The 19,842-nt window shown below is 24.9% G+C and overlaps 2 protein-coding genes across 2 annotated transcripts; one reads left to right on the top strand and one right to left on the bottom strand.

Moving 5' to 3' along the window:
* On the bottom strand, positions 1-788 carry LOC101514276 (uncharacterized). Its single transcript, XM_012715976.1, has 2 exons — positions 655-788; positions 1-376 (listed from the first exon to the last, which is right to left on the bottom strand). The coding sequence occupies exons 1-2, from the start codon at positions 786-788 to the stop codon at positions 1-3; spliced, it is 510 nt and encodes a 169-aa protein (XP_012571430.1).
* An 8,098-nt stretch (positions 789-8,886) lies between these two features.
* On the top strand, positions 8,887-10,766 carry LOC101489960 (transcription factor bHLH93-like). Its single transcript, XM_004501003.4, has 4 exons — positions 8,887-9,585; positions 9,702-9,860; positions 10,052-10,216; positions 10,402-10,766. The coding sequence occupies exons 1-4, from the start codon at positions 8,974-8,976 to the stop codon at positions 10,486-10,488; spliced, it is 1,023 nt and encodes a 340-aa protein (XP_004501060.1). The 5' UTR covers positions 8,887-8,973; the 3' UTR covers positions 10,489-10,766.
* The last annotated feature ends 9,076 nt before the right edge of the window (positions 10,767-19,842 follow it).

Genomic DNA, 19,842 nt, shown 5'->3' with positions numbered 1-19,842 from the left:
TTACTCCATCTTCATAGAATACCCCTTTTCAAGCAATTGTCCAAGGCTTAGCAAATTGTTCTTCATGTTTGGCACATACAACACATCACATATGAATGATTGTGTACCATCTCTCATTTGAATCAACACTTTTCCTACTCCTTCTACAGTTACTGAACTGTTATCTGAAAATCTGATCTCCCTTTTCACCTTCTTATCAATGCTTACAAACCAATCTTTATGGTCAGTCATGTGATTTGAACAACCGATGTCAAGGTACCACTGCTTTAGGCAGTCATCATCTGATTTTGTTGTAGCCATTAACAACACCTTATCTGAGTCTGAATCCTCAGCTGTCATTTGAGCTTCATCATCCTCTCTTTGAACATTCTTAGATCTGCATTCATTTACAAAATGCCCCTATTTTTTACAATTGTTCATTGAATTCCTTTCTTGTTGAATTTTTTCTTGCCATTCAAATTCTTGTTGTTGTTACCACTTTGGTTGGTCTTCTTGCTAACTTGGGCCTGTAGAGCCTGTACTTGAGATGTTGGAGTTGCTGCACACCTTTCTCTTACTCTCAGTTCACGAGCTTCAAAAGAGCTTTGCAAATCTTATGTCTTCATCTTATCAAGATCCTTTGATTCTTCAATGGCCACCATAATATGATCACACCTTTGTGTTAATGTTCTAAGAATCTTTTCAATAATCTCCACTTCAGTTAATGATTCACCATTTATTCTCATTTGATTAACAACAATCTGTACACAATTGAAGTAATTTGCCACAACTTCTTCTTCTTCTTCCATCTGCAATAGTTTGTATTGCCTTCTTAGCATTTGGAGCTTCACTTTCTTGGCATTTTCCCCACCTGTATAGTACTTGACCAATATCTCCCATGCCTCCTTTTATATAGACGCCTTCCAAATCCTTTTAAAGTTGTTTGAATCCACACTTTGCTGGATGTAAAACAATGCCTTTGCAATATCTTTTCTTGCAATCTTTGAAAGTTGTTTGTTGTCTTTATATTGGATTCACACCAAGTTGTTCATATGCATCTTGAACAATCTCACACACTTCTTGATCTCTCAGCAACGATCTCATTGATGCAGATCACCTCTCCCAATTCTTCCCATCAAGAATTGACAAATTCGCTGGAAATCCTCTTCCATTCATGTCTTCTTTCTTTTCTTTCACTCACACTTGTGTTTTCCAATTTTTATTTCCCTCACACTTGCACTCGTGTTTCCCAATAATTATAACCTAAGCTCTTGATGTCAATTGTTAGAACAAGTTGTATAATTGAGAGGACTTGAAATTGAGAAGAAAAAGAAGAAAAGAAAATTTTCAAAAAACGGAGATTGACTATCAATCTGAAGAGTGAAATCTGGAGAATGATTAACAATCTAGAATTCGTCCGGAAAAAAAAAAAAATTATTTATATCATTGGTACTTATGGCTTTTATAGAAGCAATTTTTTACTATACAAGTTATAACAACCTCAACTAACTTCTAACCATTTTCTAACTAAGTTCTAACTATATTCTGACTAACTAATTATCAATCAATTTGAATCACATTTAACATTTAAAAGCATCACATTTAACATTTAAAAGCAATGTTATTTGCTTCAAAATATTTGCACATGAAACAGAAAATATACAAAAATAGAAATTTTGAAGGAGTTACCAATTGAATAACTATATATACATATATAGGAGAATTGATAATTATAATTTGTAAATGATGTCAGATGTTATTTGAGAGAGTGAAATATATTACCACATATTATTCTTCTGTTTCAAATATATATAACATATATCGATGCTCTTCAAAAATGGAGAGATCCACAGACTCTTTCTCGCAATAATTTCGTTTGCAATAATGTTTATTTGTTTCAAATTGTTTTTCTTTTTATATTATTAATGAATTAATTTTTTTAATTAATATATCATTAATATTTATTGTATCTCAATTCATTTAACTATTAGTAGATGACATTTATGTTTTATCATTTAAATCAACACAGTTAATTATTTTTTAAGAAATACTCCTAACTTAAATAAGACATTTATAATAAAAGTATATAAAATATCTTTACTCTTATTAAACAATTAAGAGAGGTATAAAAATAAAATAAGTAATTAATACATTTTAAAATGTGTAAATTTTTCTTAAAATAGGTACCACAAAAATCTCCAAGTACTTTTGTACGTACATATGAAACCCGAGTGAGTGAAATTATTGATCCGTATCCAAGTACTTTTCTCGCAAATATATTACCACATAATAAATGATCCGCATCTACATCCAAATTGATCCCAGTAGTAAAATTATTATATATATATATATATATATATATAGATTCAAAAATAACTATTTAATCAGTTACTCTGTTTAATTTAAACGAATATATATATATATATATATATATATATTTTATTTAATATTTGTATAAATTTTAATCCTCTTTACAAAAATATAATTTTTTATTTTGTCAAAAAATTATTATTATATTAATTATAATAAATAAAACTTTTAAAATTTATTATTTTATATATATAGATGAGATGGATAAATCCAACCTTAGATGGGGGATTGAGAAACCAAATATCAACTCCAATAAAGAGTGGGGCATATTTTCCTCGAGGAATCGGAGGCAAATTTTGTTGCATGCATACCTAGTAATTAATAGAGCAGGTAGATAGATTGAATTACAATAAATAGATAATACTTGTAGATAATTAATTATTTTATTATTAATAGTATAAGATTAATTTTTAAAGTTTTAAAAAATTGACCACACAAATTCTAAAACTTCTTCTTTAGATTTTGATTTCTTAACATTAAGATCCATGTTAACGTTTTCGTAATAAAACAGAGGAAGAGGAAGAGGAAATAGAGAATAAATTTAGGTTACAATCTTATGTTGTTAAAAGGCAGTATAACAATAATAAAAAGAGTAACTGTGAAACTAAAAAACAAGCTAATAAATTACCTTGTTATAATTGTTAGCACAATTTATAATTATGTAACTAGACATTTCCCCTTTTTTTTACTAGATAATTAATCGCATAAAAATTAAATCAAAATAATATTTACATCAAGCGAACATCTTCTAACCTACAAAACTGTAAATCTAACGGCTGAAGCTTTTAATGGAAGTAACGACTCCCAGACACACACTCACATGAAAACGAGAGGTTCTATAAGTTATTTAATAATTTTGTTTTTATACCCCAAACAATTTAAATTCGCTCCAAAATTAATTAGATAAAGATCAATGAACGATGATCTAAGGGTGTAAAGGAAAAACGACCTCAAAGTAATATAATATTATTTATCTGTTTTCATTATTTCGTTGTATCATCACTTGCAAGAAACCAAAAAAAAATTATACAATAGCACCAAAGTTACTAGAATGTAACAAAAACTTTTAGAAAAATTAATATTTTTAGTCAATTTCAATTTTTTTAACTCTCTCAATAATATATTTTTAAATTCATGGATTTTAAAATCATACACAAAACTATATACGTTAAATCAATTAAAGAATCTGAGCTTTTTTACTAGATTGATAACACATGTTAGTATAAAATTTCAAGTTAATAGCCAAACAACTTTCAATCTCGAATAGCCAAGTAACCGAATTCGATGTATGCGTAGTCAAAGTCTTAATAGTATATGAGATTACAGCAAAGCTAGATGGAGATATTTTTGTTATATTGGGTAATTTTTTATAGGTTGAAGCTATAAAAAGTTAAAAAAACTTTTGATGTCCAATATTTTAGACATCTAATATTAAATATTTTAAAGCACTTTTTTAGCCAAATATGATCCAAATTCTTTTAATTGAAAACAATTTTGTTCGGTTTTTACACTACCATTTCCAACAAATACATGAATGCCAATGGTCTTGGAGATGAATACGGTTTCACTAGCTTCAATGTTAACGTTCTCTCATTCTTAACGCGTATCTAAGTTGACAAAAACAAACGCGTGTATAAATTAAATTTTATAAAATAGTCCTATGAATTAAAAAAGTAAATAATAATAATTGAATGCAATAGAGTACTATTAATAAGGTGTGTCAAAATAAAAAGATAATTTATTAACATTTTTTTTCTTTCTAGAATAGTCTCTAAAATATTTTGTTTTTTTCATTTTATATAAATAAATGATTTTAGTATATATATATATATATATATATATATATATTTTGTATTTTTTATTGTGAGTTTGTCGTTTGAGTAGATTTTTTTTCCCATCTCCGTATAACATTTTTTCTGTTTTGGTATCGTATTTGTTTTTGTTTCGACAAAATAATTTTGATTTGATTACAAATTTTAATTAATAATTTTATCTTATTTTTAGATATTTTATCATTTTATGTTATATATGGTGTCGTTTTATGCTAATTCATCTTTTATATTTTAACAAATTTAAATTTATATTGCATCATGTATTCTATAATTTAAATTAATAAATATATTTTTTCATAAAAAAAATCATATATTTTTGCATATGTATTTTTTGTTGTTGTTAATTTAACAAATATTAAGTATTCCTTCTAAAAAAAGTTAAATATTCATAAATAAAAAAACAAATATCAAATAGTAAACTGATTTTATGTTTATTCAAAAAAAATAATTTTATGTCAAAATATTTATTACAAAATTTATATATTTGATTGATTTATTTAATTTTTTAAGATAATTATTAAATTTATATCTTATACATACCGCACCTATATTAAAGAATAAAATAATTAAATGTAATAGTCTTTTTTGAAATAAATTCCTTTTGTAAATATTATTCTATAAACAAATATTAGTATTTTGTTTTTCATCCAAATTTAAACTTCAACTATTTCACTCTCAATTCCTTAATTCATACCTGTTGAACTATAGACTATTTATTTTCCTTTCTAGATATGACATTGATAGAGGAGGCAAACTTTGTTCACTGGACACATTTTTAGTGAGTTATTTGGAAAGGTAATGATTGGCTTTCATCTTTAATCATTGGGTGCATAGCAATTAGCATGGCGGCCAAGAGAAATTTGCAGACACAGAAAAGTCATAGAATCAGATAAAGTTGTTATCTAAATTTCAAATCTGAACGTGAAACTTTTACCACTAAAATTCTTCTCATCCGTTTTGTAAGTACTGTCGCTTAGAGCAAAATCTTTTTCTTTATGACAAAGCAAAATCTGTTTTAGTGTTATTAAATTATTTTTCTAACCAATCATATTGAATGACATCACAGATGAGTTCTCCGATACTCATTGCCTATTAAAGCTAAATAAATTATTTAATACAAATATATAACATCATTATTTTTTAATTAATTTACTGTTTCTGCTACTACTACAACTATTATTATTATTATTATTATTATTATTATTATTATTAAAATTTTTTGTTTTAAATTATAAATTTATTAACAGGTTTTTAAATAAACTTTCAAAAAAAATTTAAATTAAAAAAAATTCATATCAAAATATCTTAAAATAATGGAAATATGTGAATAACAAGACTAATGTTAATATTACTAATATTTTATTAAATGTGAAATTAAATCCGATACTTTTTTATTGTTACACTCCGTAACTTCTCAATTTCAATAACAAAATCAATCTTATATTTTTTATTTATGATTATCTAAATATTATTTTTTTTGGCAAAATCATAAATATATAATTCAATCACAATTAAAAAGAATTTAAAAAAATTGCTTTGATCACAATCCAGTCATAATTCCAATTTCGAAAATTTTCTATCTATAACAATAATATGTAAGTTAATATTATTCTACAATAAATACATACATGGATCAAGACCAAAAACGATAGGAAAAATAATTTTGTTCAATATTATATAACTTGATTTATATTCAATTATTAAAACTATCAAATAAATTTTAATTCTTTCAAATAGTTTTTTACCATCAAGTTCATAAGAATCATCACATTTTAGTGAATTTTAAGATGTTTAGGACATGTTTTCAAGTTTCTATCAAATAATAATCTATCAATTTAATGCTAAATAAAAATTTAAAAAAAACATTTGTATATAATTTTTTATATAAAATTGTTTTTTAATAATATTTACATACAAAAAATTGAATCATCCTCAGAAATTGAGACCTTGGGCGATCGCCTTCTCAATTTCCTTTAGGTCACTATACTTAAACTTATTTTCAATATATACTTTAAAAATGATTCTATTTATTTAATTCCGCAATGATAGTTTTATGTTCTAAATTCTTGTATGTCTATTTTATATATATCTCTCTCTTCTTATCATTCACCACATGACACACTCATCTTATGTCTTTATCTCTTAAAATGTTTACATATTTATGTTGTACACTATTTTATTTTTTGACTGGATCAAAGATTCTTTCATTTAGTCTTTATTATTGAATTAATTATTCCATAAAAAAACAAGTATAGATGCCTATTCTAAACGGATTGACAATAATCTATCTTATGCATATTGCAAAAAGTACAATTCCCCCAATAAATGACTTCCACACAATGTGAGCTTCCATTTCTTCTTGTGTAATTTATAACCATTTCTTGCCATTAATTATTTTATACTTGGCCACTTAATTGTGCATATGCAAGTTTGGAAGAAAAAAAAATGGTGTGTGGGTTTTCATGCATATACAATTATTATTTTATACATATATGGTTGACAAGCACCCCTCTGCTATAAGGCTACCACCATCATAGTCATAGCTCAAATTAGTTGTTACTAATACTACATGTAGATTATTAATTAATTTAATTAGCTCGACAACGTGTCTTAAATTCTTCACATGATGGTCATAATTTAAAAATGGCTTCATTTTTTCAATTGCCATTTTATTTCAGGATATGTATTTTTGCCCGCTTCATATTTTTTGTTTTTGGATATTCATGTTTCTAGCTATAGAGCTTTAATTAACTACCAAGAAAAAACCACTGAAAATTACAACGGCGATAATAAGAACAATACCACTACATTAATTGTCATTTAGTGGATTAGGATGGATCAGAATCAAGTTACGATTAAGAAATTAATCATAAGGCTATAGAGCCAAAATTAGAACAAAAAGACTAATGAACCCCTAATTGGTCGTTAGTAATTAAACAGAGCCAAAAGGGTAACCTTGGAAATGTCTATGACATTGCTTAATTATTCCTACAAGTAGTAGAGACCAAATGTATACACGCCAAATTTAGAATATATATTCTTATAGTAAGGTTTTTGTATTACACTGTTTCTTTATTCGTATACATAAATATATAATATTTTAGACGTATAGCATATGTTATGTTATGTCCTACTCTAACCAGGTGGAGAGAGAGAATAGAGGTTCCATACTTATAGCTTCATATGGTTTCACTCCTAGAACTAGAAAAATGAAGAGCACAAAATTAGCATTACTCTGGTTTTCTATTGGACAAACATTCTATTATTTTCATCAAACTATTAATACATATAGGAGTGGTGTAGTGCATATAATGAACAAAACAAGATCAACAACTCATTTGAATTTTGTGAGCTAAGCCCAACTTTGGAGCCATTGTGAAGTGGGGCACACATGTGAAATTTTCTTCAAAAGGTTGAGAGAAAGAGAGTTTTGGTGTGAACATGTATCTTTTGCACGAAAGTGCATACTTAATCTCTTGAGTTAACTAGGGTTATAATGAATAATAAAATGTTCTCTAGACAATTTTAATATTGAAATATTCATTGAAAAAATTAAAGTTCTACGCGAATAAGAGATAGAACTTTAAAATAGTTTATAAATAATGATACCCTCATCTTACAAGCTGATTTTTTAAAGATAAATCAGATTCAATATAAAACTTAAAATGATATAAGAGTCTACTCGAATGGATAATTGAGAACAACTCAACTCTCACATGAATAAAAGATATAGTTTTAAAATATTTTATAAGAAGAGTCACTTCTTACCTTAACAACCAAAGGATGTGATCTAAATTACAATGATGGACAGGACAAAGAGTTTGTTTTTCTATTTTGTTTACAACAATTACTATAACAAAACTTTTTAAACATACAAAGAACCTGGCAGGTTTTATTAAAATAATATTAATCCTGTTTGCTTCCAGACAGTTGTGAGGGTCGAAGTTTAATAGGAAAATGCCAAATTAAATCTATAGTTTGTATATTTGATTGCAGAAATTTCGGTGAAAAAGACATAAACCGCTGTAAAATGTAAAGCAGATTCCGTTTTAAGTCTTAGGCTATATAGAGTATATAGACAATACTAATGAATACAACATTATATACAATATATTACATAAAAATAAAACTCCATCATTTTTTTTATTAAAAGAAATTAGTTTTTTTTAATTTTAAAATCAATCGTAATTTTAGTTCTTTTATTTTTTTTATTAAGTGAGATTAATTTTCTTATTTTATAATCAAATAATTTTAATCTCTTTTAAATTCTTCGTTGAAAAATTATAAAGTAATATATTTTAAACGATATAATATATGATATGATAATATTTAATGATTAATATTTATAAAATTATAATAAAAATTAAAAAAAAATTAATTTCAACTTCTAAAATTATTTATTTTTATAATTTAATAAATAACATATAAATAATTAATATATTTAAATATTTCTATACCACGAGATTGTATGTCATAACATTTAAAATATATTTAATTATTATTTTTTAATTAAAAAATTTAAATAATAGACCAAAATTATTGGATTTTTAAATAGAAGAATCAATTTAGTGATTAGTCAAAATAAAATGACTAAAAGCTGCAATTAAACGAAAAAAAATAATAATAAACATTACATTATAATAATGATGCAAAATGCCAGAAACCTTGCTGTATTCCCCTATAAATTCTTTCCCTCAAATTCTAAATACTCTCAAAAGGGTGTTTCTTAAAGAATTAGCATCAACATTTTCACAACACATACACGTGCACAAGGTCACATTGAGATAGAAAAATGGAGTTCTATGATGAGAATTTCATGGAGGAATTAATGGCTCTAAGAAGAGAAACATATGAAACAAATCCAAGTCAAGAAGAAAATTACCAATTCTTGTCATCAAGTCATAATAATAATAATTTGAGTTTTGACTCTTTTGATCAAAACTCATTTTCTTATTTACCAAATTCTTCTTGTATTCAACAAGTTCCTCAAAGTTTCAACGACATTAATGAATATAGTTACACTTTCAATGAAATCGATGGTTCCTTATTACTTGATGAATCTTCAACCACACCACAAATTCTTGATTCATATTATAATAGTACACTCCTCGACGCTCCATTTATTTCTCAAGAAGATTTTCCATTGTCCATGATTGCAGAAGAGGATCCATGTTTGCTTGGTGAAGAGCTTCAAAATTTGGAGCTTCAAACAACATGCAAAATGGAGCCAACACAATCACCTGAAATGCCGGTTTTCAACACTAGTTCGAGTTCGGAAAGAAAGAATCCATCCAAGAAACTTCAAGGAAAACCATCGAAGAATCTAATGGCCGAGAGAAGAAGAAGAAAGCGATTAAATGATCGACTTTCGATGCTAAGAGCAATTGTCCCTAAGATAAGCAAGGTAAGTTCATGATATGTATGAATTGTCTAGCGTGTCAAAGTCTCTTGGTGGTCCTCATAATTAAGCAGAGATGTAATTTTGTTTGGTTGAATTGATGATATATATATATATGACAGATGGACAGAACAGCTATACTTGGAGATACTATTGATTACATGAAAGAGCTTTTGGAGAAAATCAATAATCTGCAACAAGAAATTGAACTAGATTCAAACATGACAAGCTTTATCAATGATGTAAAGCAAAATGAAATCTTGATCAGAAATTCTCCTAAGGTAATGAATTTCCATCACTCTTTTGAAATTAATTTGTGTTCAAGGATCAAATTGTTATTTATTGTTTATTGGTGAAGTCCTTAATTAGTCCTGCATTGATATTTTTTAATTTTAGTTTTCTCAATTTTTTTATAGGAAAATGTTAGTAGCATGAATTGAACTCTAAATAAATTTCTTAATACTCTTTGCAGTTTGAGGTGGAGAGGAGCGGTGACACCCGAGTTGAAATTTGTTGTGCAGGGAAGCCAGGGTTGTTGTTATCCACAGTAAACACACTTGAAGCATTAGGACTTGAGATTCAACAATGTGTTATTAGTTGTTTCAATGATTTCAGAATGCAAGCTTCTTGCTCAGAGGTACATTAGTTAGAACTAATAAACATTGTTTTTTGGATATTCAATTGTTGATTTTCAGCTTAATTCAATTTTATCTCTAAGAAAAATAAATGTGAACAATTGGCGAAATAAAATGATTTTTTAGGGACTAAAGTGCTTATTCACTATTTAATTTGGGTAATGAGTTGTTATTTGTTATGCAACAGGAATTGGAAAGAAGGACAATGTTGAGTTCTGAAGATATTAAGCAAGCCTTATTTAGAAGTGCAGGGTATGGAGGAAGATGTTTGTGAGACTATATATGATAGGAGAAAAAGAACCTTAGGATATTTTTTCTATTGCTTCAAATGAAGATTGCCCATTTATGTTGATTGGTTAAGTTCTCTCCCAAATGCATAATAAAAAATCCAATTTAGCTAGCTAGGTGTGTGATCATGGACTTGTCCTAATGAATCTTGGGCACAATTACCAATCATAAACATTTTCATGTGGCCCCTTAGGGTATGCATGTGGTGGCTCAAGCAAAAACGTGAGACATGATAAGAAAGTAAAGTTCGGAATTTTGTTCCTATTCTTTTTTCCCTTATCACTTTTTCATTTCTCTCTCTGTAACTTTTATCTTAACACTTTCCTCTAGAGTGTAAGAATGTGATATTTTTATATGTAAAAATACAATAAGAATATGACCTTTAATATTTTACTCAATTTTCACTAAGAAAAGGTGGATAAATTATAAGATAATTTTTTGGGGAAAACAGAAAGAAAAAAAAAGGAGAGAGAGAGGAAGAAACACGAAAAAAGAGAGGACAGAATATTCGTAAAAACAACATAAATATTAAAAATAAAATAAAAGTGGTTAAATTATTCTTTTTTGGTATATTTTTTTAGTTTTTTACGTTATTTTTGTTTTGATTTATTTCTTTAACTATAATTCTGTTAATCACTTTAAATTTTTCGGTCAATTTTAATCAAAAGTAGATAAGTATGTCAATTTGGATGTTTGAGTCACTTTCATCCTTCTTTTTGAGCCCCAACTTAGAAAAACAACAAGAACAAATACATATATATGACATTCAAATCCAAAATCATAATTCCATGAAAAATTTAATAAACTCTAAAAAAACTTAAATTCACAACAAAAAAAATTAACAAGATCTGAAAAAAGACCAAAGTAGTTAGACTTCACAGTCTTTTATTTAAATTGATAGAAATAACTAAAATGACTAATAAATTCATAGTTAAAAGATTAAAAGTGAACGAAAATTAATTAACGACAAAAATAAAACTTAAAAAAAATAAAAGAGTAATTTAGTGAAGTAAAAAAATGTAAACATTGGCTAGAAAGTGGTATTAATTCAGTACGTATATGAAAAAGGAAACAATGAAATAAGCGAGTGTTAAAAAAACAAGTGCATATAAATCCAACAAAAAAGCATAGCTACATACATTAAGATAAAGTGATATTCTTCCCATCTCCCTCTGAAACGAACATAGTGTGTTTATGTGATTCGTTATAGTTCATTTTGTACTTTGTTAAACTGCGAATCAAATAAACACACTATCTCCCATCTCCCTCTCAAAGGAAAATGCTAAATACTGCGAGAGGAAATATCACGAGCACTGTGATTCGTTGTCTAGTGTGATTAGTTTTCTACGACGTTTCGCAACAAAACCGAATTTTAAGCCCAAAACGTGTTCAAAATGTACTTCCAATAATTTTGACTAAAAATTTCGTCATATATAGCACTACTGTTAACCAAATATAACCACCAAAACTCGAATTGAGCGTGATATACTCTTCTTTAACAAACAAATTTTGTTCTAAAATAAGTGTTAATTTTGTTTTTTTTTCTTTCAAGGTAAGCACTTTTAAGTCATTATATTTCATCATGCATTTATAACAGTTTTTAGTAGCTAGTAATTCACAAAGCCAATTTTGTACATTTGTGATTTTTTATTAATTAATGCAAAAGAATCTCAAAGGTTCAGTTTGGTTCAACGACATAGAAGAGGAAATATATTTTAAAGAGGGGAGAATAGATATCTGTTTAGTTCAAAAGAGGAGAGAGCAGGAGAGATAATTTTTTTTTAATGGTTTTATGTTTAGTTAAAGATAGGTCGAAATTTTTTTAATAATATTTTAAGTATATAGAATTTTTCCTGTTATCCTCTTAAAAATTGAATCAAACAAAAAAATTTAAAAATATTATATCATCTCTTTTATCTTTCATACCTCCAACCTAACACACTCTGTAAAAAAAAACTTATTTTATAAGTGAATATCACAATGTAAATGTAACCATATTTTGAGTATTTGGGGTCTACTCTTTCTCTCTTTTATCTTTCTTTCTCTTTAAATACTACTCTATCTCTAAATATAACTAAATTTTGAAGAGAAGAACAAATATTTTTCTTAAATATAAACTATTTCAAATTATTTTATTAATTTTTACGACCATACTCTTAACTTATACTATTCAAGATCTTGAATAGTGAAAAACTAAAATTAAATGCATTTATATATAAAATAATATTTTAAAAACATTTGTATATAAAATAAAAATATTAAATATATTATTTACTTTTCTTAGCATACGTACTAAAAAGTGTTTATAAATATAAACAAAGTAATATAAAGTACTCCTTCATTTCTATTTTTTTCCCCACAAACTTTGGTTGTTTTAGACTTTTTGTAAATAAAAAATACACATTAAATGAATTTATTAATTTTTTGATATATGTACATAAACTTAAAAATACGGTGTTGGAATATATATTAAATATTTTATTTAATTATTATATTTTAATATTATTGTGTAAACACTTATTTTTATTCAATTATATTAATAATTTATCAAATAATATTTTAATTAAGTAATAAAATTAATTATATTTTTAATTACATGATTAATTGATTGATATTGATCCAAATATGAGCAAATGTCATTGATAATTTATTGAAGAATAATGATAACTACCATCATCTTAAATATATAATTTTTAATATATTAGATACACCATAAATGGTCACATTTATTCAAATGAACAGCGTTTAACACATAATAAATTCAAATTGAGAAGAACCATAAACTAACATATGTTTGTCATTTGCCCTTCTCTTTGTGCGTGTTTCAAGATTGCTTAGAGATTATTTAAAATAAAAAATTATGAAAAAACAAATTCATATATTTTTAATATCGTTGATAAATGAATATATAGTAGATTTTAGTTTATATACATATCTATATGTTTATCATACTTCCACGCTAAAATATGACCATAGTTATAATCTTTTTGTTTGAGCATGTCTTAGATGATCAATTATTAATTACAATAGATGGAACATTAGGTATAGAGCGAAGACCAACTACGATGATTTTAATCAATTAGGTCGGCAGTATAAGAACTAAGAGGTAAAGTGGAATGTTATTGTCGACAATATGAATGATAATTATTACGCATGATATCGATGTGTGTCTCTCATATTTATTTTATAACAGATAATTAAATTAATAAAAATAGAAGTATTTAGTTTATATTATTATGATCTATTAATTTTTTATAATATATAAATTAGAATATTATAGATAATTTTTTAATAAATTATATTTCAATTATTTTTTCACAAATTTTGATTCAATTAGTTGTTAGCGAGCAACTAAAAATTAGTTTATAGGATAATTGAGATTAAAAATTATTGCATAATCAAATTTAATTTTAAAAAAATTATTTTAAAATGAATGTTATTTTTAATTTTCAATGAAAATTTAATTATTATTTTTTTATAGTAATATATTTCAATTATTACTACATACATATTTCCAAATAATTAATTTTAATTTGGATTTATAATAGCATAAGACGTACCATTAATTAATAAAATTAGTTTAACAAAATTATTATTTGTTTATTACATTTTTAATCAACTATCAATTTAATAAAGTAAAGCACTACTAAATATCCAATATTACCCTCTTCAATTTTAACTATTATAAGAATAGGGGATAAAAATGACAATTTCATTCCTTAAAGTAAAGTTTTTTTTTTTTTTTTACAAAAAAAGAGTGGTTTTTAAGGAGATAATAATTGGTTTTTAAGGAAAAAATAATTGGTTTTTAGAAGTTAAAAATTGAGAAATTACTATTTAAAAAAAATACAGAAGACATATTTGAAAAAAAAAAGAAATATATATATATTTATAATTATTACATAAAAAAACACGAGATAAATATTTATCACTAATACATAAAAAAAACACAGACAAATGTTAAAATAATATAGAATTAATATTTATAAATAATGCATTAAAAAATATGATAAAAATAATTTCTATTGATACATTAGAAAAATACTGTACAAATATTTAACATTAATAAATATTAAAAAAACAACGGAACGTTGGTGTAAATAAAAATACAAGACAAATATATATACTTGATAAGTATAAAACATACAACAAATATTTATCTAAAATAAAAAATAAGATATTTTATTTAAAATTAAATAAAATACTTATAAAATATTAACCACATCCTACTCGTGTAATAATATAAATTTCTTGCTGGTATCTATGTAGAAATCTTAAATAACATTATTGTATTTGTATTATTTTTATGTTTTAATAATAATATTTTTAATTAATTCACGTGTTTGTAAAATCATATCAAAGTCTCATCAACCTATTTTCTTGTTGGAATTTTTGTTTGAAGAGACGCTGCTATATTATAATTGTCATCACTCGGCTCGCTATATAGTTCACGAGAATTGGACACTCAGATATGACCAATGAAATGCCCTTCGCTACTTTTTAAAACCTCAAATTTAAATGTCACATAAAGCCACTGATAACGGCTTCATTATTACTAGTATTTCTTGCCGATAGTTCAATATTGAAAAATTAAATAACCACTCCATATAAATGTAAAGTGAAGTCCATGTTTTGGAAGTAATATACGGAACAATAATTATAATAAGAAGATATAATTAAAAATAATAATATTAATTTTAATTAAAAAATTTGGTTAATCGACACTGACACGTTAGTGCGTACAGGGTTTAGACCCCTGCTGAAATTTGGAAAGGTTTCTAATACTAGAGTTTATTTTGTTGCAAAGTGACCATTATTATATCATTTATATATTTCTAAATTCTGCTGCATAACAACGAGTGACCAGCCAGTGGCAAGCAACATTGCATTTCTGATGTCTCAAGCAAAAAATATTATTGCTGCAAGGTTTTTATTTTTCAGTGCAGCGTTTTTATTGCTTTTTGCATCATTTACACTTAAAACTCTTTTATTTTAAAATTAATATTTATTTTTATTTTTTTATAAGATATAATTGAGTTATAACTTAGTTAACAAAAATTGATGTATTTGACATATAAATTAAAAATTGATAAATTTTTTAACTAATTGATTCTTATAAATTAAAAAAAAAATTGAATATAAGATTATTTTTTGAGTTATTGAATCTTAGCAAACAACGAAAAAATCGATAAAAGTTTTAGTATAAATTTAACAATAAATTATGTATGTTAAATAAAACTATAGATGATTTTAGTCTAATGAGTATAAGATGTTACATATGTTGATAAATTTTTAATGTAGGTAATATTTTAAAATATTTATGACTTATCTAAAAAAATGTAATTATAAATATTTTATATGAAAATTTACTTTACAAATGTTTGCTAAATATAAATATAAATTATTATATTTAGCTTGTACGACGATCTAAGTTTGATTGCGTCTCTAATTAATTGTAAAACGCAAAGAGTATCGTTTAAAATTTTTGTACACAAATTAAGATTAAAAAGAGAATAATTATTTTATTAAATTATCTTTAATAATTTTTTGTTGATTTTTTACTATCACAAATGTAAAGTTAAACTGATGTTTTGAAAATAACCTACATAACAATAATTGAGAATATATGTAAATAATAATAATTAGAAATACAATTGAAAAATAATAATTTAAGTTACACTGAAACTTAAAAATTACATTTATTTTGAAATAATTTATTTTATTAAAGTGATACTTATTATGAAATAAAGTGAGTATTGCTTTATTGGATTAAAAAAATTAAAATTAGTGGAATTTTTAATTTTCTCAATCTAATACTATTAATTATTTATTTCAATTCATCTTAAAAATTAATGTTGTTTGCATTACATTTAAAATTTTAATTTGTATTCATTGACAGTGTAAAACTATTTTACGTATGCATCTAATTAAATCACCTTATGATGTCACCTTTTTAGGTTATTTACTAAAATATCTTTAAAAATAGTTATTTTCCATGATCTTATTGAATGCACATGTTTTACATCATAATGGCATAGAAATTAATCTCTACTTTTAAATATTTATAATTATTTTTCATATCTAATATTTCAAAATTTAATATTTTTATTGCAGTTTTATTCTCTAATTTTTAATTCACTTTTCAAAAATTAATAATATAAATTTAGTATTTTTATTGCAGTTTTATTTCCATATTTTAACTATTTTTTATTGTAAAATTTTGCATGCATATTTTTCAGAATGGATGAAGGGTGTTTTTAGAAATGTAAGGATGTGGTTAAAAGATGTGTGAATGATAATAATTACAGAACTCATAATGGTTAAAATCCATGTTTGACCCAAAAAAGAAGGAAATAAGAACTAGTAAACAATTATGTTTATGCACAACATAATGGGCCAGGCAATAATTTTAGGGAACTGTTAAGTATACCACTATAATTGGTATTGTACCCCCCTATATTTTTTAGGTTTGGACACGCACGTTACACATACTTTTTTTCCCCCTCACCTTTTCATTTTTAAATAAATATGTGCCAATAGTACCATACACTTTTAAATTTATGGTTATACCCTATAAACATGAAGTATACTATACATTTGTCCACCTTAAATTTTAAGTTTTCTGGTATTAATTTTAATAAATATATGTTAAGATATTAAAATTTAAGTCCGCTTACGTGAATACTTTGTATGGAATTTGAATCTTATAAAGTGAATAAAGTGTAAAATAAAAAAAAATTAATTATTGTTACTAAATTCATGAGCTGTTACAATGTATTAATAGAATTTGAATTATCAAAAATTACTAAAGTGTAAAGTGATAATATCATTTAACAAAATCTAAATTAATCATAGGTTTTAAAAAATGACAGATTCATTTATTTTTTGCTAAATTACATTTGTGGTCCTTTAACTTAATCTCAGGTAACGTTTTAGTCCTTTATCTTTTTTTTTTTTTTCCGACTTGGTCCTTTATTTTAATTTTAAGTGACAATTTGATATTTTATGTTTTAAAATTTCAACAATGTTATCCTTTTTTATACAAAAATTCAAAAAAAAAAAAAATCAATCAAAACTCATAAAATTAATTATATTCTTCAATATAATACAAATTTCATCAAATTCGTAACGCAAATCTTCAAATAAACTCATATTTTCATACTTTATTTGATATTGTTAGGAATAAAGGACTAAATCGAGAAGAAAAAAAAGATAAAGGACTAAAACGTTACTTGAGATTAAGTTAAAGGACCACAAATGTAATTTAGCCTTTATTTTTTTAATATTCCTCTTATCGTTCCATCTCAAGTACTCAAATTTGTTTCTCCAATAACTCTAACGAATCTTTAGTTTAGTAGTACCTCAATTCTTTTTCATAAAAGATAAATGAGTCAAGAAAAGTTGATGTATTTAATGGATAATATGAATTAAATACAATAACTTATGTTAATTTATTTGTCTCTTATAAAAAAATACTCTAGTATATGTTTGGTTCCACTTTTTGGAGCAAGTAAAATTGAATCTAAGGGTTTATAATTTATTTTGACATATTTAATTGTTCTTGAACATAATTGAGTCAAATATGAAGTTATAATTTTTAGCTTTTGACTATAAAATTGGTTTTTAGCATTGAAGTTACCATCCAACCCACTTTCAAAAGAATGTATTTAAAACATAAAACAATTTATCTTAATATTTTTACACAAAATGGATTTTATATAATGAATTTATTTTAAATTCATTTTTATTACCATAAAATCAAACAAACATTTAAAAGGTTTACTCAATGATACCAATTTATATCAGTAAAGAGATAAAACGTTTAATGTGAATTAGAATCTTATGAGTGTTGTAAATTTAATAAATTAGTGATTTTTTATAATGTGCATACTATATTCACCTTTAATTTGTTAATAAATAATTAGTATTAACAACTTTACTCTGTAAGGTGAATTACTCATATACCCAAACTTAGACTTTCCGAATAGAATATTTAGTAAAACATTAGTATTGGAAATTTGAAATTCTTTTCCACCGGTGGTTTGGTTTTGATAGCGACCGAGACCTAATGCATCCACTCTATTTCAATGGACCTCACTAAAGTATATCACAATAACTTGATCAAATCATAATTAGCCGCACAATCTACACCAATATTGTGCAATTGAGCTAATTAAAACTTTAAATAATTTATCTTTCAATCATAATTCAATGACAAATGTTGTTAGATTAAATGTTTTATTTTAGATTGAGTTAATTATGATAAAATTTATAATTTTTTTTTAAAACTAAAGAAAACTATAATTAATTTGTACAACAACTATTATTCTTTAAATTTATATTTTGTATGTCAAATTTAATAAATCTTAGAATACATTGAACAATTTTAAAATACTTTTCTAGATCCTTTATTAGTTTAAGTGCACGTTATAAATAGGAAGAGATAATTCAACATTTAAGACTCACTTCCTTGTTTATAGGTTAAGATATACATTTATAAAGTAGAATACAATAAACAAAAAAGGAGTATGTAAATTTAGTGTAAAAAAATATGGTGAAATGAAGAAAAAACTAATTCTGATCTGGGGTGCCACGTACACATGACAATTATTATGTTTTTGTACTTTACATGATAACTAAAAAATTTACCAGAAAAAATATAAATTTTTTTTCGACATAATCACTTAAAAGAAAGAAAAAAAAAAGAATGAATGTAAGTGGAAGTAGTCTATCAATATACAAATATAATATAATATAATATTAGTGATATGCAAAATTAGAAGTTTTATTTCTAAAAGTTGTTCATACTAATAATGGGATACCCTTTATAAGCACCCGTGCTTAACACTAGTACTTGCTAGTACACCACTTTGGTGGATCAACATTCTGTGTACCAATCAAAGTGGACAACTTTCTTTAGCTCAAGAAACAAAATGATGACGGTATGAAAAATGCTTTAAGATTAGTGTTGTAGGTTACTCTTTCATTCATAGGATGAATCCTTCTTTTTAAAAGTCATCAGAAAAAACAGTATGGAAAAATAAATTTATGATGAATCTTAGTTTTGCCACGTGGATTTTTAAGAAAATCCTGTGTGATGAAAATTGTTAATTTGTATTTCTCTTTATATAAGCCATCAAGAAACAAGCAACATTCTGTAAAGGAAAAAAAAAATAGAAATAAACATGTATCAATTTTAGAAACATGAATTAAGTCCAGGAACAAATTTAAGGAAAATATTTAGCATTGACAAACTTTCAATATTAATTTAAGGGAGTTCTTTCATGTTATGCATACTAATTTTTTTAATAAAAGAAATTAACTAGATTGAAACATAGAA

Source organism: Cicer arietinum, chromosome 5, assembly GCF_000331145.2.
Source record: "Cicer arietinum cultivar CDC Frontier isolate Library 1 chromosome 5, Cicar.CDCFrontier_v2.0, whole genome shotgun sequence".
Taxonomy (NCBI): Eukaryota; Viridiplantae; Streptophyta; class Magnoliopsida; order Fabales; family Fabaceae; genus Cicer; species Cicer arietinum.
The sequence above is the reverse complement of the archived record's forward strand: the minus strand, read 5'-3'. Positions and strand labels throughout refer to the sequence as shown.

Excerpts from the sequence above, each read along its gene's own strand:
- LOC101514276 (XM_012715976.1), bottom strand. The coding sequence starts at position 788 with ATGGAAGAAGAAGAAGAAGTTGTGGCAAATTACTTCAATTGTGTACAG. Across the intron at positions 377-654 it reads CTTAGAACATTAACACAAAG|ATCTAAGAATGTTCAAAGAG; the intron begins GTGTGATCATAT and ends AAATGAATGCAG.
- LOC101489960 (XM_004501003.4), top strand. The coding sequence starts at position 8,974 with ATGGAGTTCTATGATGAGAATTTCATGGAGGAATTAATGGCTCTAAGA. Across the intron at positions 9,586-9,701 it reads TTGTCCCTAAGATAAGCAAG|ATGGACAGAACAGCTATACT; the intron begins GTAAGTTCATGA and ends TATATATGACAG. Across the intron at positions 10,217-10,401 it reads TGCAAGCTTCTTGCTCAGAG|GAATTGGAAAGAAGGACAAT; the intron begins GTACATTAGTTA and ends GTTATGCAACAG.